Source organism: Mytilus trossulus, chromosome 8 (genome assembly GCF_036588685.1).
Source record: "Mytilus trossulus isolate FHL-02 chromosome 8, PNRI_Mtr1.1.1.hap1, whole genome shotgun sequence".
Classification (NCBI taxonomy): domain Eukaryota; kingdom Metazoa; phylum Mollusca; class Bivalvia; order Mytilida; family Mytilidae; genus Mytilus; species Mytilus trossulus.
The window spans coordinates 26,227,275-26,253,859 of NC_086380.1; the positions used below are offsets into that span (position 1 = coordinate 26,227,275).

The following is a 26,585-nucleotide window of genomic DNA, read 5'->3' on the forward strand; positions in this document are numbered from 1 at the left end:
TTGTAAATATATCAATTCTTTTAACTGTTTCTGATAAACCCCTGCAGTTTACGCTACCAATAGTTATATTCGACATAATATATTAAAGTGGTTAAAAATGAGTAGCATAGATAATATAAATATCTACAAGCACTTAAGACTATTATCTAATTATTTCCATTTGTATACATTCATATTAAAATAAACATGTATTGACTGGGTATGAGGGTAAGACTCCTTACTTTCTTCATATACGATTACTCATTGCTTTCAAACATATACCAACTTAAAATTGTTAGATTGCTAAGTTGCCAAACAACAATTTACTAGATACACACATACATTTGATAAGGTATGTGAATGTGTTGCTTTTTTTAAGAATAAAGATGCACATAATAAGTTTGATCAATAGCACATTAACGAATACTTTTCAACACTTTTATTTGGAGTTTGAATATTCCTTTTTTTTAAAACTTGTTATATATACAAATAGATATGCTAGTGATGTATAATCTACCGAAGTTTCAGTATGATATAATGATGAATAGAGATACTGTATTAACAGGTGTGTCCTGCACTGTTGTTTGTAATGTATCAGTTATACATATATTACAAGGAAGATGTATTATATATAAATAACGTTTTTCATCATAACAATATTATATCAAATAATAAATTATAATATTATCCTATATTGAAGACTATAAATCCCAGTAATGCAATTTGAACTAAGGTTAATAAAAACGTTCTATAACACTTGAAAACATTACTTTCGTGTTAAAGGATTTACATATTCTTTTGTACTGTGTTGGACATGATTGATCTATATTAACGTGATTCAAATTGAGAAACAAATCCATAGTCAATAACAGAAAACAAATCGTACAAATACACAACTATTAACTCCTGACATCATCAAACATAATTTAACAAAATATAACACGTTATTTTTATTTTATCCTTTTAATAAACATGTGTTTTCTTATCAATATGTATAAATGTGTTATTTCATAACGTAATTACTACAATAATAGTGACACAATATGAATTGCTAAACTTAGTCAATCCTCAAATGTTTTATTACACTTGTATGCACAAACCCGAAATCTTTCACCTACTAAGTTGCAAAATAACAACTCACTAGATCAACAACTACAACGTATAAGGTATACAAATGCGTTGGTCTTATTAGAATAAAGAGTTACATAACATGCATAATGAGTTTGATCTATTACATATTATGGATAACTTTTAAAAAATGATATAGTTTGAATATACTAATTTTTTGTTAAATAACCATGAGCATCGAAAGGTTTAAAGATATGCCCAATTTAATATTCCACTGATGGTCAATTAAGATGTTGTAGTTTATTTTTATTATGAATAGAAATAATTCATTGATGGATGTGTGTTATACAAACTGTAGCTTTAATGTAACAGTGATTCGTTGATACAAAGAAAGATTTATTCTACATGAAATGTGTATTTCATCAAATCATGACAATGTCATGGTAAATTATATTGAAGATAATAAAGATATCACTATTGATAAATCCCAGTTTTGCAATTTTAAATAAGGTTAAACAAACATGGTGTAACGTTAGAAAACACTGCCTTCGTATTTAAGGTTTGACTTATTCCTAAGCAGAAATAACAGATGGATTACTTTCTCACACTTATATCAGTGAATTAGTGCGGGTTCTTAAGTAGTATTAATTCGCAATTTTGAGTATAAGGATTTAAAATTATGGTTATTTAAGTATGACAGGCAACTTTTAACTCTCATTTCATTAAACTTTTGAATTACCGATAAGTTGAACTGAATAGGCATAAGTAATGCTATTGTTTTGACTTTACCCTTTTTATATTAAAAATTATAACCCTAATAAATTCTTTAATAAGTATTTTTTGTTTTCTTCCCTCCAAAATAATTTCCTGCTCTAATTTTCACTATTGTAAGAAGTTACTTTCTGAATTTAGATTGAGTTTTTTTTTCTGTGTCATATACATGAGATACTTTAATTCAGATGTGACTCTTATATACACACACTTCTGCGTATACATGAATAGAAAGACGAACAATACAATGTCTTTAAGTTAATGTTTGGTTGGTTGTTTGAGTTGATAATCACAAATCGGAATACACTGCTGTTTAAAAAGAAATGCGTTAAGTTAGAGAATTTATGAGAAGCTCCATGATTATCACTTACGAATCTTTATACTTCTTACTCATTATTCATTAAAAAGACTTCATCAAGCTAACTGTTGCAAGATATATGATTGATCTTTCATGTTGCATAAGGAAACAACCATGCATACTAAAATCGACTTTCCATTCAAATATCATGAAAAGTAAATTTAACGGTCAAACGCAATCGAATGCGATATATGGTAATATAAATTTTCTATTTATATGTTGCTAGATATTTTAAAGTGTACAAAATAGTTAAAAGTTAACTATATAGGTAAACGTATACTAAATATTTGGGTCAATATGCCAAATTGTTTCTCCATAGGCGGTTATGGTAACGTTTTCTTCCGTAGTTAGGTCCATATCATAATTTTGAATATGTATGAGGTATTTTCACATGTGTGCTTTAATTTTCGGGGTACGAAATGACATTTCTTTTCGTGATACAGCTCCTCTATATGTAAACTCTTCTATATCTATAGGTACATCCGAAACTCTTATTTGTATGTAACCGGATGTGACGTACTATGATTTGGGGGTGTTACACCTTAATACTACAAATGTATTCATTTACTGGGTCATATGGTTAAATGTTAAAATATACAGAAGAGTAATTTTCTAAACGTTATCACTCGTATTAAAATAGAAATAGATAATTGGACAACTAAATTAATTAAGATATAATATGTAAACTCCAACGCTGTGAGGTGGTGAAAAAAAGCAAAATCACGTTCTCTTCATCATGTTCATTGTTTGCTTTCATGTGACTTGATAAATAATATAAAAAAACAAGCATAATTCAGTAGTAATAAATTGCTTTGAAACGTTTTTGCCTATCATAATTAATGAACTTTCAATCATATCATGCTAAATTGAATGGAGAGGCATCAACCTGATATGGGGAAATATTATACAAATAAGAAAATATAATATGTTTGGCCATTTAGATCAACTGACAGGGGCACAAATATGTTAGTATGTAGCTGTTTAAAATTAGAACACCAAAATAATAAGCTTTAAAAAATACCAGACATGAAAAAATGTAAAACATTTACATAACAAAGAGATAAGGCTATATGGTCAAAATACAAGCAATCCGTATTTCAAACACACGTCTCAATACTTTGCTGATTCATCATGGTGAACGTTTACACCTCAAAAAGCTTTCTCGCTCTCCATTAACCGATGATGAAGCAGTAATTAACAGGGCATACTAAGCCAACAGAAGTATATCGCTGTTCAAAACTCGTTAATCTATGGACAAAAAACAAAATCGGGGAAACAAACTAAAACGGAAATGGACTAAGCATTAGACAAAATCTGATGAAAATAACAAACATAACATCAAAATGAAATACATGAAATTGGGATAGAAAAGTACCGTGACACGTCTTATAGTAATGTGAATTCACATTCAAATATAAGAGAAAACAAACGACACAACGGAAACACAACGTTAAAATGTTACACACACAGAAACGAACTATAATATAACAATCATGATGGTAATTTTCCTGACTTAATACATGACATTTGTAATCACCGTATTTGCAATGAACACACAAATTACTTGGCCATTTAAGCGGTTATAATAATCAAACCATATTCAAATGATACCTTTCTGTTACAAACTTTATAAATAATTGCTTATAACATGTATAATATATGATACATTATTTCAGTAATTACTGTACTTACTATAGTTCATCCATGAATCCCCAGGGCTTTACTAAATCGGCAGACACGTGATTTGTCGAATGCTCTGAACACCGATAATCCTCAGATATTAACTCATCAATTCTCTTTCGATTTATGTTAAAGTCCCCATTTTTACATTTGAATGATTTTGTATATGATATTTTTAGACTGTATTTTTTTTGGATTGTTTTAAGGAATCTAAATAGGTTTGTTGCCAAATCTCCAAATTCTTGACCGGACATTCGTGTATCCCATACCTGAAGGGCAACAACATTTGGTCCCTCACAAACCACTAGTTGTTGACAACGAGAAATGTCTAAATCAAATACACCAATCTGACGATACAATGCCTTCCTGTTAGTACGGGTTCCCTGTTCATGTATAGCACTCACATGATAATGTTTAATGTACCACGCAATAATGTGATTAAAAAAAGCTGGAGGAAGAAACTCAAACTCTAAGCATAACCAACTAGTAATGTTAACGGTTTGATTTTTGTTCATTAACTTTTTCTTAACTTTGTTAAAAGAGCAGGAGTCCATCATGCATGGCATGTATAATGCGTTTGAATCCAATAGCTTCACAATAATATCGAACCGTTTCATAACTTCAAGTAAATGTTTTTCGTTCTCCAAAAACTTCAATTTTGGTTCTTTCCGGAACAAAAGACGTATTAGTTCGGAAGTCAGTTCCCCAGTTTCTCTTAGTGTTTGCCAGTCATTTGAAAGTTCGATAGAAAATTCTATTTTATCAGATACTAGACATCTAAAAGCATCAATCAGCCATTTTGAGTTCAAAATAACATGATCTTTTAAATTTTCCTCATCAAAGTAAATAACTGTTCCGATGTCATTAAAGTATTGCAAGCATCGTTTAAATTCATCATCATTGTGTAAGCCAATGCTGTCATGTTTTGCAATTGTACGTAAATTCGTAGTTGTATCAATTGGCACTTGACTGTTTTTCAATCTTTCTATAACTTGTTGAAATAAAAGCCATTTAAGTGGACAGTCTCTACCCCAATCTTTCATAGTCATAGCAAGGCTAGATATTTCTTTTCGTATCTCTTCAAACACAATGTCGTCATCTTCAATATTCGAAACAAAATGAATGTTTCTCAAATGTTCTTTTTGCTGTTCTTTCAGAATCTTGCTTAAATTCTTTTTGAATTTGTCTTGACGCTTTGCACGTTTGTGTGGGTCCTGTAATATACATATGTGATAACTAATATACAATTGTCGTTACTATTATTGGCAAATACGTCATTTCAAATTGTATTCTTCTGACTTTTCAGGCTCGTTCAGTCTCGTTAAAATCTCGTTCTTGTTTAGTTCCAAAACATGTGATACAAGTGGAAAATATCAATGAATTTTAAAAATATTATAATCAAACATAACGCTGTAAAAAAATTGTGTATTTACAATGAATAAATTTTAAGTAATCCAGTTACGACCATTCAAGTCTGGATTTATAGCTAAAATTTTGAGAAAATGGGTGATGGATACAAAATATGATTTTACAAGAATCATGTACATCCCATATTATTTTGGTCTTTTCAAATTTCTTAGATATATATTTTTCAATTAAATTTGATGTATAAGTCTTATTTTCTGAGATGAACTACATGTAAGTCGTCACACACTATAAGCCATTGCATTTTTGACAGGCATCGCAATATGCGTTATGATCAGACATGGCAATTCAATTCAATGCTACGGATCTATATTAACTCGATTCTTTTTTTAAACAATGACTGATTGTAATTTTTTTAATTTATTTTTGGCATATTTTCTTTTGGCAAATTTAATCTTTTTCATCTTTTTTTCTTTCTTTTGTTACTAGTATCAACACAACTTCAGTTTTATTTTACGTCTTTATGCATTTTAAAAATATCAAGACAATGTATTGTTAGGCAGAACTTTACCTTTATTTTGTCTTCATTTGTACATACAACAATTATTGGAGGATCTAATCTGTTTTCCTTTGTCGTTGACCAGTAACAATGAATCGCGTCAAACCAGAATCTGACATACTCTGTAAAGAAAATGGTCGTTCTACAATTGAACATACCATCAGCACATACATGAACAAAATCAAGTACTAAATAATTCTGATAAAAAAATCTTCTTTGACATAAGACATGACACATCTGCTAAAAATAAAGGGCAACAGTAGAGCAGAACCTTTCTAATTCCAAAATGTAGTCCATGAAAAAAGGGATATAGTGTTTGTTTCAACTAATTATTTTTTTTATCATATTATGATGTAATTCTAGCGGTATTTTAAACATTGCTTATGACAGCGATATTTGGCTAGAAAAACTAAGATTGACCTATGATTTTTTTTTCATGAATGTCCTGTACAAAGTTAGAAATATCGCAATTATTATCTAATAGTGCGGATCTATGTATGTTGCATTGGCGTTTGATTTGTTATACTTCAGCGTATCCGTTTTTCCGTTGTTTTCCTCTTGCAGTTGATGTGTTTCTCTCGTTTTCAGTTTGTAACACGAATATGTGCTCTCTCATTCGATTTATGAATTTTGAACAGCGTTAAACTACTTGTGTCTTTACTAAGCAATTCAGTACTTGACTAAGGCTATCAACCATAAAAAAACACATTGTATTGGCGTCTTTTTATATTTATTTGTATGTTTATAAATACCTTTTGTCAGTTGTGTTTTATGTTTGAGATGTAAGTTTGCACAGTTTTAACGGATATATCCCAAGTATTGCCATATTCACCAGTTACATGTATTATGTTTTTCCATGTAGCAACCAAATTTTCTCACCCTAACGGAACAAATTTAACTAACTGTAATATATGTTTGAGGTTCAATTAGATTTTAAACTAGGTTTAACTCGCCAATTTCGACAATTCCTGTACCAAGACATGTATAGGACATTTAATATTCACTCGTTCTCGTAGTTAATGACGTTTATTTCTATGAGTTTTTAAGGACTTTCTTTTTAAAATTACCTTGTGCCTTTTTTGCAATTCTTCATGAATGAAAAGATTTTATTATGCATTCAGATTTGTTTCTTTTTGAAATTGAAAAAAAAGAATTAAACTCAATTCCATTTAAGAACTTACGTGCTGTGTCTTGGAAATCAATCCATAATTTTTCAGCACAACTAGACTCTAAACTGTCTGTCACTAGAAGAAAAACTGCACACTTTGACAGAAAGACTTGATGTGTAGCATAGAAATCTTTCTGACCAGCAAAATCCCACAATGCACAGAACGCCGACATATCATGCGAATCATTTGCATTCCGATGAACACATGACTGCATGATGGAATTAGTCATTTGGGCAATATTCTCCTCACTTTGTATATCTCTTTCATTTTCAACTTCATTGCTTTTCATTGGATTGTTTTCAAACCTTTTGAATTTATTTGTTCTCGCTCTTTCCTTCCCATCGTTCATCGTGTTTCCGTTTTCTTTACTTTCGTCGATAAAATTATTTGTATTTTCCTCTTTTATTTTATCGACAGATGTGTCAAACATGTCGGAACTATCTTCCGTAAAATTACTAATTCCAACGTTAAAACTGCTTTCAAAAACTTCTGTTTGATCTGTTTTATCTTGACATGACTTTGTACTCATTTCCATTTGTTCGTCATTTGTCATTTTCTTTTGTAGAATGAGTGCCTGGTGGATGTCTGCTATTGAGTCGTCTGAACTGAAGCTTGAATTCTTTTGACCAAAATAGCTGTCTTCAATATTTTGTTCGGTCGTCTCGTTTTTATTCTCTTTCTTCTCTGTATACACCTGTTGAATCAATCTGGCTAGATCGTGATCTATCTCTGTGAGAATGATAAAAAATAAGCAATCAATCTTTAGTTTCAGTGTGCTTTTTTTTCTGTTGCATTACAATGCTGAGGATAATACAGTCCTTGGATGGTGCAAACTTCCCACTAACACCATACACCATAACACCATACACCATACACCATTACACCATACACCTTGTACCATTACACCATACACGTTACACCTTTGCACCATACACCTTACACATTACACCATACACCATTACCCATTCTATCTACACGATCCAAAATTACCCATAATGCAATTAAATTTCAAAGATTAAGATTATTATTATTGTTTATGTTTACTATTTGAAAAAAACAAAATAAAAAGAACTTCGTTTTCAACTAATGAAATGTCGTAAACCATCATTCACACCATTCCCGATCACACGTTACACAATCACACCATACCTCATACACCATTACACCATTCCCCTTACACCATACACCATAGCACCATACACCTTACACCATTGCACCATACACCTAACACCATTACACCATACACGTTTTTTTGGGAGTTTACACCATCCAAGGGCTGTAACTCTAGTGTTGGTGATAAACGAATAAGAAGAAAAAGATGTGATACAAACTTTACTGTTAGTGCTATTATGTGACATTCGTCAGATGTACAGTTGATCATTCTATTGTGCTGTGTGTGTGTTATGTTGAAAATCATTTGTAAGTTTTCGTAGTAATACTGCAGTTTACATGTTGAAATGTACTTTTCTTTTATTCATTTATGTATTTCTCTGTCCTGCGTGTTCTTGCATTTATTTATACTATATTCCTCTCACGTAATGTTCATTTAAACGGGTTTTTATTAACATTCCCATATAAGTGGAAGGTTTGGATAGCCATAAAACCAGGTTGAGCCAACCAGTTTCCTTAAAATGTCATATACCTACTCAGTAATATAGCAGTTGTTGTCACCTCGCCCGTTTCTATATATTTATGCGTTTGTTTTTTTAAAAGTTTATGTTTACCGAGTTTTGTTTCCTCGTAAAGTTGATGTGTTTCCCTAAGTTTTGATTTGTGACCCGGATTAGTTTTAAGTTAATCGATTTATGACGATTAAACGGCGGTAATGTATTATTGTCTTTATATACATCGGTATAACATTATTATACGATACCATGATATGTGTCGATCACAATACATGACTCAATAGACAGAGATGTTTATGTGGCTTTATTATCGACTGCTATAATTGTATTTTCGTTTTCTTTCATTATCTTCAGCTTTCAAGAGAAAACATAAATTTTAGTATTAAAGATTGCTTCTCAAATACAAAAAGTTATGAATATTGAAAATATAGAAAAAAAAAGATGGAGCAGAGCTGCTTTACTTTTTCTCCAAAGCCTTTGATTCCCTAGACTGGGAATTCATGTATCAATCACTAACAAAATTTGGTATTGAAAATTCTATGTTAAGATTTTAAAACCCTGTATACAAATATCAAGGCATGTATCTCAAACAATGGATGGATTTCAAGCCCACTGAAAAATGTTAGAGGAATTCGCCAAGGATGTCCTTTAAGCGCCATTTTATTTGTCTTTGCAGTCGAAATATTAGCCTGTATAATAAGAAACGACAATAATCTTAAAGGAATAAATATATAGTTAGATGGAAAAACGCACAGTCTAATAATAAGCCTGTTAGCTGATGATACCATGTTGTTTCTCTGCTCTAAAGACGAAATCTCTCAGTCACTTAATATAATTGAAGTATATGGTTCTCTATCAAGACTTATTTTAAATCGAAGTAAACTTATTTTAAAACTAAAGGATTAGGTTACGGTGAATTAAAACACATTCAGAAAAACTTTGAGAATATTAACTGGAGCAAGGAGACTGTTAAAAGCTTAGGTATTCACTTTGGATATAATAAATCTCAATGTATGAATTTAAAAATAGAAAAACAACTTCAAAAATCTGAAAAAAATTCTTAACTCATGGAAAAAGAATTATCGGAAAAGTAGCTGTTGTGAAATCTCTAGTTATACAAAATATAACATATTTAGCTTATGTAACTGATATTGACAAAGATTCACTATTTAAGTTTAAAAAAATGATTTATGAATTCATTTGGGACCATAAAAAAGAAAAAAGTGACAGAAAAACAATTAAAATGAAAAAAACTGAGGGAGGACTTGGAATGATAGATATCGACAAGTTTATTGATGCGATAAAAATTAAATGGGCGAAAAGATTAATAGGAGGTGAACAGTCAAATTGGAAAATTATTCTCACATTATACTTTAATCAATATGGATCAATTTTTTTAATATTTCACATGAATCTGATTAATTTAAAATCAATAAATATAAAAAACAACAAAATCCCTAATTTTACTTTGAAATACTTAAAACCTGGGTAAAATATGGCGGTGGTCAAACAAATAAACCAGAAAACTTTAGAACCATTAGACAACAAATTATATGGGGTAACAAATACATAAAGTTAAATGGGCACAGTTTAGTTTTTAATCATTGGATAAAAGACAACATAATCTATGTCAATGACATAATTGATGACAAAGGTAAAATATCAAAAGAAAAAATACTCAATAAGTTAAAATGTAAAAGAAATTGGATTGCAAAAATAATACAAATAAGAAAGATAAAATTGACAATGGAAATGGGGAATGTGTCAAAGAGACAACAACCCGACCAAATAAAAAACAACAGCAGAAGGTCACCAACAGGTCTTCAATGTAGCTAGAAATTCCCGCACCCGGAGGCGTCCTTCAGCTGGCCCCTAAACAAATATATACTAGTCAAGTGATAATTAACGCCATACTAATTTCCAAATTGTACACAAGAATTCAAAATAAAATAAAACAAGACTAACAAAGGCCAGAAAAAAGCTCTTGACTTGGGACAGGCGCAAAAATGCGGCGGGGTTAAACATGTTTGTGAGATCTCCTCCTATACCTCTAACCGATGTAGAAAAGTGAACATGCCAAATCATTGGAAAGATATATTACAAAAACAAAACTCATCAAAAACTATTGTTATGTGTAAAAAACAACTATTGTTAAAACAAGGCACAATTATATATGATTTACAAAAAATTAGTAATAAAGATATTTATGTAATCCTATCAAATTTAAGTAAAGATATTCCTATAGGATTTTAAAAATGAAGGAAAGAACTAAATATAGATAAAATTAACCAAAAATTAAATACACATTAAATCTTATTTTTAATAATTTAGAAGACAAAAAATTAAAAATGGTTCGATGGAAATTATTACATTATATGTTACATGTACGTACACATCTTTTCACATGGAAAATTAAGAACACCAATTTGTGTTCAGTGTGTGGGGTACCAAATACTTATCAACACAACTTCCGGATATGTACTTATTTTTATTTTTTTTGGAATAAAATGTGTATCCTATTAAATAAGCTTCATGTTGGTGAGCATATAGTTACTTTAAACCACTTAGTAGTAGGATATAAAATGGAAGAGGACTCATTAAATGATATTAATTATCTCTTAACAGACATTTTATTCACTCTACACAAATGCAATTGTGTTTCAAATAATAAGATAAATCAAGTTAATGTTTATGAAATATTCAAACAAGAATATAAATATAGATATTATCTGATGGAGTATAAAAATAAAACAATAAGTAAGCTGCTTAAAAATATTCAAAAATATATGTAATTGAAATGTATACCAACGGGGTTAAATTTAATAGCTATGCTAGACTTTATATTGTATATGTATATTTTGTGAAAATGAAAAGCTATGCTAGACTTTATATAATACATACTGTAGTGTTTGGTTTTTCATTTTTTGTATGTTTAAACAAACTAAACAAGACACTTTATTTATTATACTATTTAAAAACTAAAATGATTATAATTCAACACTGATTTGTTTTGTACCAAATATCATCAAGTAATTGTGTGTATGTTGGTATCAAATCACATGTTAAAACCTTTATTCTTTCTATAATATTTCCAGAAACATTTAATCTGTTTCTCTTTAGATACATTTATTTTGTTTCTATGACAAAATTGATAAAGAATAGTATATAACACTTACCAAACAAGTGTTATCGAATCCAACAATGTATTTTCACAACAAACATGCACTAGCTTTCGGACAATGATTTGTAACTAACCCAGCACAAAAGGTCAAGTACAAATAATTGCGTCAAAGATTATAAACATGGGAAAAGAAATACAAATTCGGAAGGCAAATTCATTTTCCGTAAACATGTGATTTATACTATGAAATTTTATTCTTCATATTTATACACTGTATTTAAAAGAATGTATATGTTATATATATAATTAACACTTTAATACTTTAGTTTACTTTACTGAACTTTTCCCCTGGAAATTCAGTAACTAATTTCAGGGATACTCGGACTAACGCTGTAATCCGAGTAAATTGTTAAAACAGCAAATATATAATAAAAGATATTTACTTGGGGAAAAAAAGAAAATATTCTTACTATACGCGTTAATAAAAACAGTTGAAGCAGGTTATATTTTAGGCATATGAAAGTATTCGTACGTATTCATTTGAATTCATTTAACATGTATTTTACAGAGCAGTAGTTGAAAATGTGACTCCTAACACTTGCACTGTTTATATTTGGTTAAAAACGGAATTTAAATTATGCCAAGCTTTGATATAAGTAATGACATTTTTCAATAATGAAAACAATCAAATCTGAAATAGATAGTTTAAAGATTGATTTATTTAGATCAAGAGAGAAAGATAAGGAACATTGAAATGCTTAAACGGAAATAAGAACGTTAAGTATTTGCTGTCTCAGTGCTTATTGACAATCGATACTACACGTACGTGTTTGGTGTTTAATATATATACAAATAATATGATGTGGTATGATAGATAATAATACAACTATGCACCAAAGTTCAAACTCATCAGAGATACTTAATTTTTACAAAAGTAAACAATCACTGGTAAATTATTGAGTTAGGGATTTCGTAACCATTTTTACATTTTTTAAAACATTTACTAAATTCATTCATAAATACAAAGATATGAGATGTGAAATTTGCTGTACCTAAAAAAATAAACTTGTTTAAAACGGAATTTCACATGCTGAAATACACGGGAACATTGTACTAAAACCAAGGAAATTACTATGTGATCTAAGTACACTCATCGAATCTTTAAAATATTATCTAATTCATTTTGAAATAAGATCTTTCAATATTGTTTACATGGCCACTAACATCGATTTTGTCAAAGAAAAACAAAACTATGATTTCTTTCGATTTTCTTTTTCGGGGAGGGTTATAAATACAGAATCACGCTCATTTTCTATTTAGAGATTGCTTTAGTTACATATATCATGATACATATCTATTATTAGATAGCATCTATTAGATCCTTCTGTCTATCCATACTTTTATGTTGTCAAAACTTCTTTGACTGTCCATAGCTAAATTCCTAGGATGTGTTTGAGTTGTTATTAGTCTCTAGTTTCGTATGGTTGTTTATTGTATTTGGCTTTTAACTTTTAGTAGCTGCGATTACTCTTAAATTGTACTTTCGTGTTTATTAGTTCTGTTGTAATACATTAATGTAATCCCATAATTAAGTCTACGCCAAGTTTTCTTATTGAAACTCTTCATATATCTTTTTATTACTACCCGTACGGTCTATGTTATATAGGCACCAACATTTTTTTAATATTGTTTTAAATTGTGTCATTGATTAATTTGTTTCGTTAATAGTCTGTTTACGTCTTTTTGTTTAAATGTCTATTTGAGGAGACTCGCGGATAAACAAAAATCACCAAACATTGAAACATTTGGGTTTTTTCATTACAAATTTTATTTATTGCACTATTAGTTAGTAATTAATTACATGGTACAAAAATCAATTCATTCTAGTCCCAAGTGAATTTTAAAACATTTATGTCATTGAAAAAGCTCCAAATTATATCTCTCTTGAGAAAAAAAAAACTTTTTTCATTAAATTTAAAATAAATTTTAAAACTCATCGATGACCCATATTTGTAATTATTTTTTTGCAAAAAAACTGTACTTAAATTAAACTATTATAAATATTAAGCGATTTCTGTAATTTAGTTCTTTTTTATTTTCGATAATTCTTTTTTTTCTCCTAATAGTTCAACAGAAAAAAAAATCTCAATAAAAATGCATACTTATTTCGAGGAAAATTGTGAGCTTAAATTAACCCCGTATCTTTATTTCTTTTTTCCCTTTAGAATAGGATAAAATTTATTTATAGAAAAAATTCACAAAATCCTATAGATTTTAGATTTTATTTTATTTAAAGTGCAACCTGATACAATATACATAAAATTACAATTACATTTCAATACATTAGCAATAGTATACCATATCGGCCAGCCTTTAGAGGCTTATGAAGCACTAACAATATTCATACAAGATTATAAACATACAAAGAATATATATTAACTCGATTATTCATTCTGAGATCTGAGGTTGTTTTAAGTTTTTATAAAAATATTTCTCTCTTTTTTAGTGTTTGTTCTTTTACACCATTGCATAAGTGGTGGTTTTAATATGTTAATTGTGAAATTCTCATTTAAAATAGATCTGTAATAATATAAATATGTATTTACAAATTATATAAAAAAAAATAGTTATACCCGCGAGCCTCCTTAATCCATTTCTTTTGCTATTTTATAGTTAGTCTTTTACATTTGTAATGGGACACTACTGTCTAAGGGCGAAGATCTTTTTTTTTACAGACAAGACCGTTGGTTTCCTGCTTGAATTGTTTTACACTAGTCATGTTAATGCCCTTTATAGCGAGCGGTTTAGCGAGCGTAATGGCTCCGTGTTTAAGGCCGTACTTTGACATATACTTTTTATTTTTATACATTGTGACCTTGACAAAATATTGTATCATTGACAATACACCAAATCTTCTAATATATATTTTTTTAATTGAATCAATATATTTGTATATTATTAACAATTCCTGACGTGTCCAAGTAAAATTTATAATTATGAACATATTTTAAAATGATAAATCAAGTCAACACAGAAGTGCCGACTACTTGGCTGGTACTACCTTCGGGGAATTAAAAACTACACCAGCAGTGGCATCGACCCTTTGGTTGTAAAATAAACATATTATAGATACCAGAGTTGACATTTTATATTAAAGCCAAACACGCGTTAAATGAAGGGTAATATTTTAGGTGCATTTACATGATTATATATCTAAATCATGATTGTTAAATAAGTTAATCGTTATCAAATATCACAAAAACGTTCGTTTCCAACTATTTTCGAAAAGCATGACAAGAAAATTTTAATATGACGTGCTTCTTTCGCTTTGTAAACAACACTGTGATAAAATTCTCGATATATCTTTACTTAGCGCAGACTCCGAGATGTACATAATAATAGTTGTTACAATATACTTCCCACATAAACCCACATGTATTGAAACCTATTTGCAAACCCTTTGCCGATTTTATTGTTTAAAAAATTGCAACTAAAAAAGACACTTTTATTCTTATTCGGATGCATAATAAACAGAAGTAATTTAATGCACAAGAGCTCGGAGAAACAAACAAAAGAAATAAAAATAAAATAAAATTCCGCGAAAGTTTATTTATGTTTTTGCGCTATTAAAGTCATTTCAAAACATGACGTCATACAAATGAAAACGCTAGAGTTGCAAGTTTTCTGTTACGTGAACCATTTAATGTCGTTTACTATTGTATTAAAATTGATTCTCAAGGTAGGTTTTGTTTGATTTTCTATTCTATCGCATTATTCGCATAACTACTGATTTCAGCAAGTCAACATGGCGGCTCCTTAGTTACGAAATGTCAACTTTGGATTTGACGGTAGCTTTCGAGAAAAACATGTGAATTTAAATGGCAATTGTTGGTTTTGAAAATGAAACAGATTTTTGTTCGGCTGTTGTTCATGAAATAATCAATGCAAGCTACGGATTTTATTAGAATGTTCGAGCTTTATCTAACAGGGAGTAAAAAAGAAAAGCTACACTCGCAGCATACCCACCCTCGCTACAGTTGTTTTAATGATCAGATTTGTCCTATTAGAATCGAAACAATTCATGGAAGGCATAGATAATTGGAAATTTATACATGGCCTGGGCCGTGATATTCGTTAATTTTATCCATCGCTTACGCTCAGAATAAATTCGAATATCACGGCCTAGGCCAATAATCTATTACTAAATCGAACAATACCAATTTCACTGCACAGGCGCGAATTTCGAAAACTAACGTCTTTTCATCAATGATCGATGTAGAATTTGAAAAATTTGAAAACAAAGTTGAAGGGCTTATACACCATAATGGAACTTAATAATAATCATAACCGGAAAAAACGAATAAGAGCTGAGCATAATGATAGTATATTCCTGAACATAATCGTATCACCACGAGTTTACAACAGCTCATTTCAACTATACAATATCTTTATAACAGAACCGAGTTTTTTGTTCTTCGGCTAGTGATTTCATTACGGACTAACAGTATTATTTGTGATGTAGCTCTTTTCCATCTTTTCAAACCAGTAAGATCTGAACCTTTACATGAAGAAAAGAGGAGATTCCTTCCTGTTGATTTTGCCAATAGAGGAATCGATGCAATCAATATCTGCAACGTTCTACATCACAAGGAGGTAACATCTAAAATTCCTATTTATTTTCAAAATCAGTATGTTCCTATTGTATCCTACAGTTACACCAAAACTATTGCACCTAAAATATATAACTATAAACAGGCATTGCAGGACCTTGACTTAGAACAATACCTTAAAAACCCTCAGACATGTGACTGTTCCCACTCGCCTTATAATTACAGCCCCTCTGGTCATGTTATAACTGGGGATCTAAATATAATTCAACATGAAAATCTCCGAAAGGTGATTTCTCATGGTCCTAAGTTTAGAGAACCCCAACACATCAATTGGAACCATAACTTCAAAATAATTATGGATTCTATTAAGGACTACTCCAGAGCATGGGCTTAGCGAGAAGAAGTTGAACTGGACACTTTGTCAGAATGGGTTAAAACTATCGGTTTCTGATAAAACGTCGCATTCACAAGTTGAAAAACTGTGTGAACGATCGACCAAAGTCCGTTTTCAGAGACAAAGAGGTCATGAAATGTCTATCAACTCTTCATGATAAGTATGTTGTTGTTCCTGCGGACAAATCTTCAAATAATATTGTCTTTGTATGTAAATCGTATTACTACGAATGTCTTGAAAAAGAATTGGGTATAACGGAGCACTCAGGTAATCCCACATACAAAGACATATCATTTGACAAGGATGAGATTTTAGCAAATCATAAGTCCTTCATGGCTTCAATAAACATTACATTGAACACCAAATCGGAGGACTTACCTTGTTTGTATTGGATACCAAAGCATTAAATTCCGTACAAACAACGGTATATTGGTGGCTCATCTTCATGTTCCACTAAAGAATTGTCTATTAGATTGACTAAAATTCTGTCCGCAGTGAAAGAGGGTCTTCAGAAATACTGTGAAACTGTTTACTCGCGTAGTGGTATTAACCATATGTGGATTTTTAAAAATTCTAAAGAACTTCTAGACAATTTCAAATCTCGGTCTCTTTCTGAAATAAGTTCCATCAAAACTTTTGATTTTTCAACCCTGTATACCACCATTCCCCATGTAAAATTGAAAAATCGCCTAAAAGAAATTATCCACATTGCCTTTCAACATAAAAATTGTAGCATACGCTATAAATTTATTACTTTGGGATTTCATAAAGCAAATTCGTTAATAGTGACAAACAAAAAGGTAAATCATAAACGTATACAATCAAATGCATCGATTCCTCTATTGGCAAAATCAACAGGAAGGAATCTCCTCTTTTCTTCATGTAAAGGTTCAGATCTTACTGGTTTGAAAAGACGGAAAAGAGCTACATCACAAGTCAGGAATATGACAGTTGTTACCCATTCGTTTGATGTGTTTGGACTTTTGATTTTTGATTTTCCTTTTTGAATTTTCCTCGGAGTTCGGTATTTTTGTGTTTTTACTTTTTATGCTACACAGAAGAACAAGTAGTCAGTATGCTGGAGTTTCTTATCGACAACATATTTGTTGAGTTTGGAGGTAGACTTTTCCAACAAGTTGTCGGCATTCCTATGGGAACAAACTGTGCGCCTCTTCTTTCCGACCTCTTCTTATTTTCATATGAATCGGAGTTTCTCCAGACACTTGTCAAAAACAAAAAGATCAAAGAAGCCAGATTATTTAATTTCACTTTCAGATATATTGATTATGTTCTTTCCTTAAACAATCCGAACTTTTCTGATTGGGTTCCATTAATATATCCCCCAGAACTCGAGATTAAAGAAACAACAGACACGGCTTCCTCCGCCTCATTTCTAGACCTTTATCTCGAATTTGACTTACACAGTCATCACAGTACCAGAATCTATGACAAACGAGACGATTTTAATTTCGAAATTATAAATTTCCCCCACCTTAGTAGCAATATACCAACTTCACCTGCATATGGGATATATATTTCCCAACTTATTCGATAGTCAAGAGCTTGCAGCTCCTACTCAGACTTTGTGAAACTTCATCAGTGTCTGAGTAGAAAGTTGATGAACCAGGGGTATGTCAAAGAACGTCTCGTCCTTTTTCTAAAAAAGTTCATCGGAAGGTACCAAGACCTTGTTGATAAATATTCCGTATCAACTTCTCAAATGATACACGATGGTCTTGATGTATAGATTCTGCGTACTGATGTTGTGTATCATTTTAACAACATGTTTTATTGTTCTTTTATTTGTTTTTGTTCTATTATTAAGATTACTTTTACTATTGAATGGTTGTATGTGATATCCGTTTGACGTGGCTCGGTACTCATACATATCGTCAAAGTGTTTGTATTGGCTTTCATTTTTTGATGATTTGTTTTGTATATGTGACTCTTTGTATTTCTTTTGTGCTTATAACGTGACTCTGTACTTTAAAAGATCCCGTTAGTATGATATTTGTCTATAATATGTCATTATGATATATTTCTATTATGAATTACTATATACGTTGAACCACAAACGTCAAAATCAATCAATGGCGTAGTGGAATTAACATTTTTTGGATTCTCATAAATTCTATGTATAACTTTTGGACTAGTTTGAATCTCGGTCTATTTCTGTAATTTATTCTTACATACTTTTGTTTTTTTAACCCTGTATGCGTACATTGCCTATGAAAATTCTAAAATTGTTTGTATGCACATTGAACGACAAATTTATGTGACGTATATAAATTTTCTGACGTCAGACACTCAAATCAATCCATGTGTTCGTAGATTGTAGATGTTATTGTGTCCTGTTAAATTGTTCCTTTTAAAAGTTTTGGATTCTGATAAATTCTATGTATTACTTTTGGACTAGTTTGAATCTCGGTCTATTTCTGTAATTTATTCTCACATACTTTAGATTTTTTAACCCTGTATGCGTTCATTGCATATGTAAATTTTAAAATTGTTTATAATCCTGGTACTTTTGATAACTATTGTATGCACATTGAACGACAAATTTATGTGACGTATATAATTTTTCTGACGTCAGACACTCAAATCAATCCATTTGTTCGAAAATAGTAGATGTTTTTGTGTCCTGTTAAATTGTTCCTTTTAAAATTTTTATACGATGATGACTGATGTACCCATATTTTGACTATTTTATTAATTGTGACTGTTTATTTAACGCATCATGTAAATGTAGCGGAATTTGATGAGACTGTTATTAAAGTGAGAGGGTTAGCGCTATAGAACCAGGTTTAATCCACCATTTTCTACATTTGAAAATGCCTGTTCCAAGTCAGGAATATGACAGTTCTTGTCCATTTGTTTTTGATGCGTTTTGATTTTGCCATGTGATTATGGACTTTCCAAATTGATTTTCCTCTGAGTTCGGTATTTTTGTGATTTTACTTTTTTCAAAAGAACACAAATTGACCCATTGGTGGTTATAGCATTAACCATAAAAGTTTTATTACACAAGCTTTGCATTTTGCAATATAATTTGTCTAAGGTGATGTACGTGGTCAAAATATTTTACAAAAGTAATTCTATATTTGTATAGAGTTTTTCTTTCTATTATCTTTTATGTGAATATATGATAAATGGAGAATAATACATGGCAACATCCGTATCATATGTCGTATCATCCTGATACACCAAAACCAGCCCAAGGGCATTTAGGCCCGAGGGATGATATTGGTCGAGGGTGATACGGCATGTAATACGGATTTTGCCATGTTTAATATGCTTTATCATATATTTCAACAGTAGAGTATTATATTGAATTAACTGTTTTCTAATCCATAGCACTTGGTTACCTTCAGTTCTATTTTTGTCTTGTTTTGAAAGCCTTAAAAGAGCTGCTCAATTACTTATCCAAGGCACCTGGGTTACCTTACAATTCGCGGGTTGTTGTTTTTAAAAATTTTGTTTATTTTTGTATTTTTTGGTGTGTTTTGTATTTTTTATAGTTGCGTTTAGTGTGTAAAAAGATATGAAAATTTGACGTTCGTGACTTCACATGTACGTACCAAATAATGACCTCATTAAATAAATTTCGTCTTGCCTGAATGATCGTTCTATTGGAACTCTTTTTATGAAAAATATTTCTTAAGCTTACATAGATAAAAACTGACTTTTATAGAAAAAAGTAGGGGGTATGATAATAGGTATGCGATAAAGGGTGCGCATCAAAGTTGCGCGAAATGGATTAAACAGCAGGCTTTTTATCAAATATTTAAAACTACTGTATTTACCATGTTTACTACTAAACATATGATAAAATAGTATAATTTGAATAAGAGCTTCTTACTATTGCATGGGCTCCAACTTCCATCTTCAATATTGATATTGCATTTCTTAATATCGATACCATCTGTACTTTGGGTAGATGATGACTGGTCTTTTGTCCCCCACAGTAATCTACGCATTAAACTGGTTTTCCCGACTCCATTTTTACCAATAATAATAACTCTTGCAAAATAATGTTTTCCACACTCTTCATTTTGAAAGAGTTCATGTATATCCGTGTGTATATCTTCATGTGTTGATGACAGTAGGGGCTCTTGAAACAAAATTAAAGAGAACAAAAATTTTGAACAAGGAACTCATTTTTTAATCTTTCAGCTTTAAACGTTCACTTAAAATGAACAAAAAACGTAATGCGATTTGCTAGACTGAGTCCTCTTTTCAAACTTATTTAGTTGGGTTTTTTTTTTGGAAGTTCACCGTAAAATTATCATGTTGTTCTGAAGATTATTTACATTTCTCTAGTAATTGTGTTTATGAATTGATGCTGTTCTGATGGCGTTGTGTACTTAGTATAATGATGATTCAGAATTTATATTTTTATTGCAACACTATATTATGATTATAACCAATAATATATACCGTCATTTTCTTTTTCATTCAGCTGTACAGGTAGACTTTCCACGGCGCCAATTATGTTACTAGCCTTGCATTTGTATATATCGTATTGAAGTTCATCAGATGTCTCAAAAATAACTGTCCTCAGTCCTTTGCCGTTCGATTCCAAACTTGACTTTGTGTCCACAAATTCGTTATTCAAAAGAAGTCTACACCATCCAGCAGACGTAAGTGGTAAATAAGATCGAACATAACATTTCAATACAGTTGTTTTTCCTCCTTGATCATATGTAATAGTTTCTTGAGAAAGAATTGTTGGTAAGACTAAAAAGCAAATAAACATTTTAGTTCATTCTGTAAGTTTTGTTTTTAAAATATATAAAAATGAGAAGAGACTTTTCCAAAAGTCACATGAAAGTTTAAATAACATGATATAAAGATTATAATTAAACATGCTGCCAGTTCCACTTACATAGTATGAATTAAGTGTCAGTCATTTCCTTTCACAATGTTTATCCCCTAATTATCACATTAGTTGTAAAATATAAAACAAATGTAATAATATCTTTTTACGCAATTTAGATTGTTGTTTTGCATAATTTGAAAGAGGATTGCTGCTCAGTAGGAAGCTATTAAACCAAAAGTTCCAAATAGAGAAGTTGAAATCATCTCTTCGTAAATTTTACAGACGCCGTCAAGAGTTGGTTGACCGTTATGGAATAATCGTTTCACATATGATATCGGGTATGTTCATTATGTCGTAGCTCCAATACCTTTCCCTTTTCACGAATTTTACCTACGAATTAGACTATTTATCGGATTTACAAAAACAGAAGCAACACGACTATGGAGCAGGTTCTGCCTACTCTTCCGGAGCACCTGAGATCACCCGAAGTTTTTGTGGGGTCTGTTGTGCTTTTGTCTTTTGTTTTCTATGTTTTAGCCATGGCGTTGTCAGTTTATTTCCAATCTGTGCGTTTGACTGTCCCTCTAGTATCTTTTGTTCCTCTTTTGTAAGTCAGAGTATTCTGTTACATCGAACTATACTGGACTGTACTTCCTATACCAACTATGAAAAATACATTTGGACATCTCTCAAAATGTACAGCTTATGCGTATTTTAGTTTATTATAGTAGTGATAAAATAAGGAACTTACCAAAGACATAACACTTCAACGATGTAATTATGATAATGGCAATATAAACTGAAATATAAAATGGTAATCAAATATGAGTATAAAAGAGGGACAAAAGATACGAAAGGGACAGTCAAACTCATCAATCGAAAACAAACTGACAACGCCATGGCTAAAAATGAAAAGGACAAACAGAAAAAACAATAGTACACATGTCACAACATAGAAAACTAATGTATAAACAACACGAACCCCACCAAAAACTAGGGGTGATATCGGGTGCTCCGGAAGGGTAAGCCGATCCTGCTCTTCATGTGGCACCCGTCGTGTTGCTTATGTGATTACAGTAGGTCACATTCACTATCCATAATAAACTACCATTTTCCATTTTTAGATGGCAACGTTCCAAAAATTCAAAACAATTGTGCCATATGCGGATATAGTCATAGGGTCTTGGCATCGGAAATACACACATTTATTCTAAAACCTGTTGTTGGCGTGACACGGGTTATGTTTTTTTATATATATTTTATGATAGTGTGATACTAAACCCCTGGAGCTGGCATATCAGTAACTGCTAGTTGTCATTTGTTAATATATGTACAATTGTCATTTATTCTGCATTGGCTAGAGGAATAGGGGAATGTTTAGATATAAAAAAAACATGTTTAAGTATCGATGCATTTTTTCGTCTGACCCAAATCAGGGACGTTTGGCCTTTGATAATATCATTTTTTTTTTGTATTCGTTAATTTATATTGGTTTGGGTTCATGTTCAGCGAACTATAAAAAAGAAGGTGTGGTATGATTGCCAATGAGACAACTATCAACAAAAGACAAAATGACACGGACATTAACAGCTTTACGGCCCTCAACAATGAGCAAAGCCCATACCGCATAGTCAGCTATAAAAGCCCCTGATAAGACAATGTAAAACAATTCAAACGAGAAAACTAACGGCCTTATTTATGTGAAAAAAATAAACGAAAAACAAATATGTAACACATAAAACAAACGACAACCACTGAATTACAGGCTCCTGACTTTGGACAGACACATACATAAAAAATGTGGCGGGGTTAAAAATGCAAGCGGGATCCCAACCCTCCCCTACCCTAGGATAGTGGTATAACAGTACAACATAAGAACGAAGTATAAAAATCAGTTGAAAAAGGCTCAACTCATCAGATGGACAAAAATACAAGTGGACGTGGCCGGGTACTAATACATCCGGACAAAGAAGGACACACACAATGAACAGATATGAGAGTACTCGCAGTTATCTGACAGCTAGTACAAAGCCACTAACAACTAATTAAAAAAAAACATGCATCTAAGACTTAACTATCAATCCGTACATATCCACCTTCCAATGGATTTAGTGTAAAAACGTACAAAACAACCAGAGAAAAACATGACATTGTGCTATGCCAAGTTACAGGTATCGACAGAGTGTAGATTCATGAATATGTATATGTATATAACATACTAGTAATATTAAGTTAGCTTTTAATTTACTGTTAACAAAATCAATATGTATACCAACAAAAACAATATTCAATGATCTTATTACAGTGTTGAATAGGCACCTTTTATAATAAGTTTATTTAAAGAAGCGACAAGTGAACATGGGTCATTTCTAAATTTCCGCGCACGGTTAACAACATTTTTGTAAAAATGAGGAAGTGTTATCCCGTTTGAAATAAGTACAACCAAACTTCAAAACCAAAATGGAAAAAAATAGTAAACATGGTAAAGGTATAAAAGTAATTTATGGTAACGATATTCCTGGTTTAATAATTTACCAGTAATACATAAGTTGCGTTTGTTAAAATCAAAAACGTCACAACAAACACGGGCATAGCGAACAAGTTGTGACACATAAACACCTTAAGATGGTGCCAAAGAAACATCACCATCTAAAAATGGAAAATTAACAATAGGGAACGAAAAATCGTATCTTTTCTCGTAAATTTTAGTGTGGAGTTTCCCGTTTAAAATCGAAATATCTAAATCCAGGAAAGGAGAGTTATAACATTTTAGAAAGAAATAAGTACACATTAATAATAAAGGTCAGCTGCTGACCACTTCAGGCTGCTGATTTTTCACGTTGTGTTGAAGATTTATTTTACCTTCGGTTGATGTCTGCTCTTTGGTCGGGTTGATGTCTTTTTGACACATTACCCATTTCCATTCTCATTTTGATACCATATATTTTGGATCTTAAGTACATGTTCGTAAATAACTGTCTCATTAAAAAGACTTAACATTATGTGTTAACAAATCCAAGACGAATTTTTGAGTTGATACCAATAAGTTCTATAAAATTGGACAACATTGTGTATTGACACATTTTAGATTTTTTTTTATGTTGTATATACTATCACATGGTGTATCAACAGAACTGCATTTTACAACATCGCAGTATTTTCTAGAACAAATGAATGTGGTATGCGATATACTATCTACTCACCAGCAATTATGAAAATAATGATATATGAAACTTGGTATGCATCGGAGACTCCTGAAATTACAATGTATTGAAATATACTAATTTGATAGTATGGCTTTTTTCAATTTGTTATAACTTTTATAATGCGATCACTGATATAAACACTTTTTATAAGACTTCTGGAAAATATATCTTTCTTCGGTATTTTGTTATTTATAGCTTCAATTCTTGGGTTAGTATGGATCACATGTAAAGACAACAGGTTATAACACATGTCGCCTAAAGAATAACCTGTTTTACTGACTGCATTTCAACAAGAAATCTATAAGAGATTGTGTTAACATTCAACAAAGGTAAAACCTATGTCGACGCATATATGCTTGGTCACATAATCTTCGAATCGTACGAAAAACAATTAAGCACAGCAACTGTAGCAATAGCATCAGCAACACTTCCTCCTTATATAGCAGATACAACAACAGCAGCAACAACCGCAGCAGTTCCCTCCTTTAAAATATGTTATAAAATGTCCTCGGCAGCAACAGCAGCAGTTCCCTCTTTTGAAAACATATTTGTTTCGTTTGGAGAACGTGTTTTTCAACAGACTGTCGACATTCCAATAGGAACAAACTGTGCCCCTCTACTTGTCGACTTGTTTCTTTATTATTATGAGGCTGATTTCATGCAGGAACTTCTTAGAAAGAAAGATAAAAAGTTTTATCGGTCGTCCCACTGTTTATATCACTCTGTCCAGCTCTTAATATTATTCCGTATCATGTTTTTGTAACGTTCGTAAATGGTGAAGTTGAAATCATTCCTTCGTAAATTTTACGGACGCCATCACGAGTTTGAATAACCGTTTCACAAATGATATCGGATATGTTCCTTTCGTTGTATCTACAATCCCTTTCCCTTTCATGAATGTGACCTACCGAATAAGACTATTAACCAGATTTGTTAACACATAAGTAACACGACGGGTGCCAAATGTGGAGCAGGATCTGCCTACCCTTCCGGAGCTTCTGAGATCACCCCTAGTTTTTGGTGGGGTTCGTGTTGTGTATTCTTTAGTTTTCTATGTTGTGTCATGTGTACTATTGTTTTACTGTTTGTCTTTTTCATTTTTAGCCATGGTGTTGTCAATTTATTTTAGATTTATGAGTTTGAATGTCCCTTTGGTATCTTTTGTCCCTCTTTTAAGGAAAAGAATTAATTTCCTCAGCAGCAGCAGTCGTCTGAAGGAAGAGGACAAATTTTATCAACCCTGTGATTTTGTTTTTAATAAATCGAGTTTTTTTTTTCCATGATGGTATATTGACCGTCTTCGTGATGAAAGACGAATTTTATGAAAAACAAGCTACAACGAGTATTTGCTATTCGTTCCCAAAAAGAATCGTGTGGTTAATACACTGTACAATATATTTTTACCCTCAATGCTCTCCAACTTCGTACTTTATTTGGCTCTTTACATCTTTTTTAACTCGACCGTCACTGGTGAGTCTTTTGTAGACGAAACGCGCGTCTAGCGCAAAAACAAAATTTCAATCCTCGTGTCTTTGATGAGATTATTGGACAAGAATGGTAGCCACTCTATGGAGAAAAACAGAAAATTGTGCTTTCCCAAATAAAAATTTCCCACGATATCCCGGTTTGAGAAAGCGACGAATTTTATAATCACAAGAAGAGGAATATGAAAATTTTGAATGATCTGCAGCGCTGAAGATGAAAGAATCAACAATCTATTTACGGAAGGCGACACGAGTAAGTAATAAATTGTTAATAAACAAATTTAATCACAGAAATTTATCGGTAGTGGTAACTTACCAAAAACGAAACTGACATAAACTTATGCTTTTTACAATATCATTGACCGTCAAACCGTCAT

General features: G+C 31.3%; 1 protein-coding gene across 1 annotated transcript; it reads right to left on the minus strand.

Annotated features, from left to right (window-relative positions):
- Nucleotides 1-3,032: 3,032 nt before the first annotated feature.
- LOC134727513 (probable serine/threonine-protein kinase roco6) lies at nucleotides 3,033-26,585 on the minus strand. Its single transcript, XM_063591894.1, has 9 exons — nucleotides 26,580-26,585; nucleotides 24,722-24,815; nucleotides 22,270-22,317; nucleotides 21,137-21,436; nucleotides 20,559-20,810; nucleotides 6,962-7,678; nucleotides 5,793-5,902; nucleotides 4,126-5,070; nucleotides 3,033-3,062 (listed from the first exon to the last, which is right to left on the minus strand). Exons 1-9 carry the CDS (start codon nucleotides 26,583-26,585, stop codon nucleotides 3,033-3,035), a joined length of 2,502 nt encoding a protein of 833 aa, XP_063447964.1.

Bases quoted from the DNA above. Each gene is read 5' to 3' on its own strand.
- LOC134727513 (XM_063591894.1), bottom strand. The intron at 20,811-21,136 runs GTATATATTATT...TTTTGTTTCAAG, and splicing joins GAATGAAAAAGAAAATGACG to AGCCCCTACTGTCATCAACA. The intron at 3,063-4,125 runs GTATGGGATACA...TCCCCATATCAG, and splicing joins CAAATGTTGTTGCCCTTCAG to GTTGATGCCTCTCCATTCAA.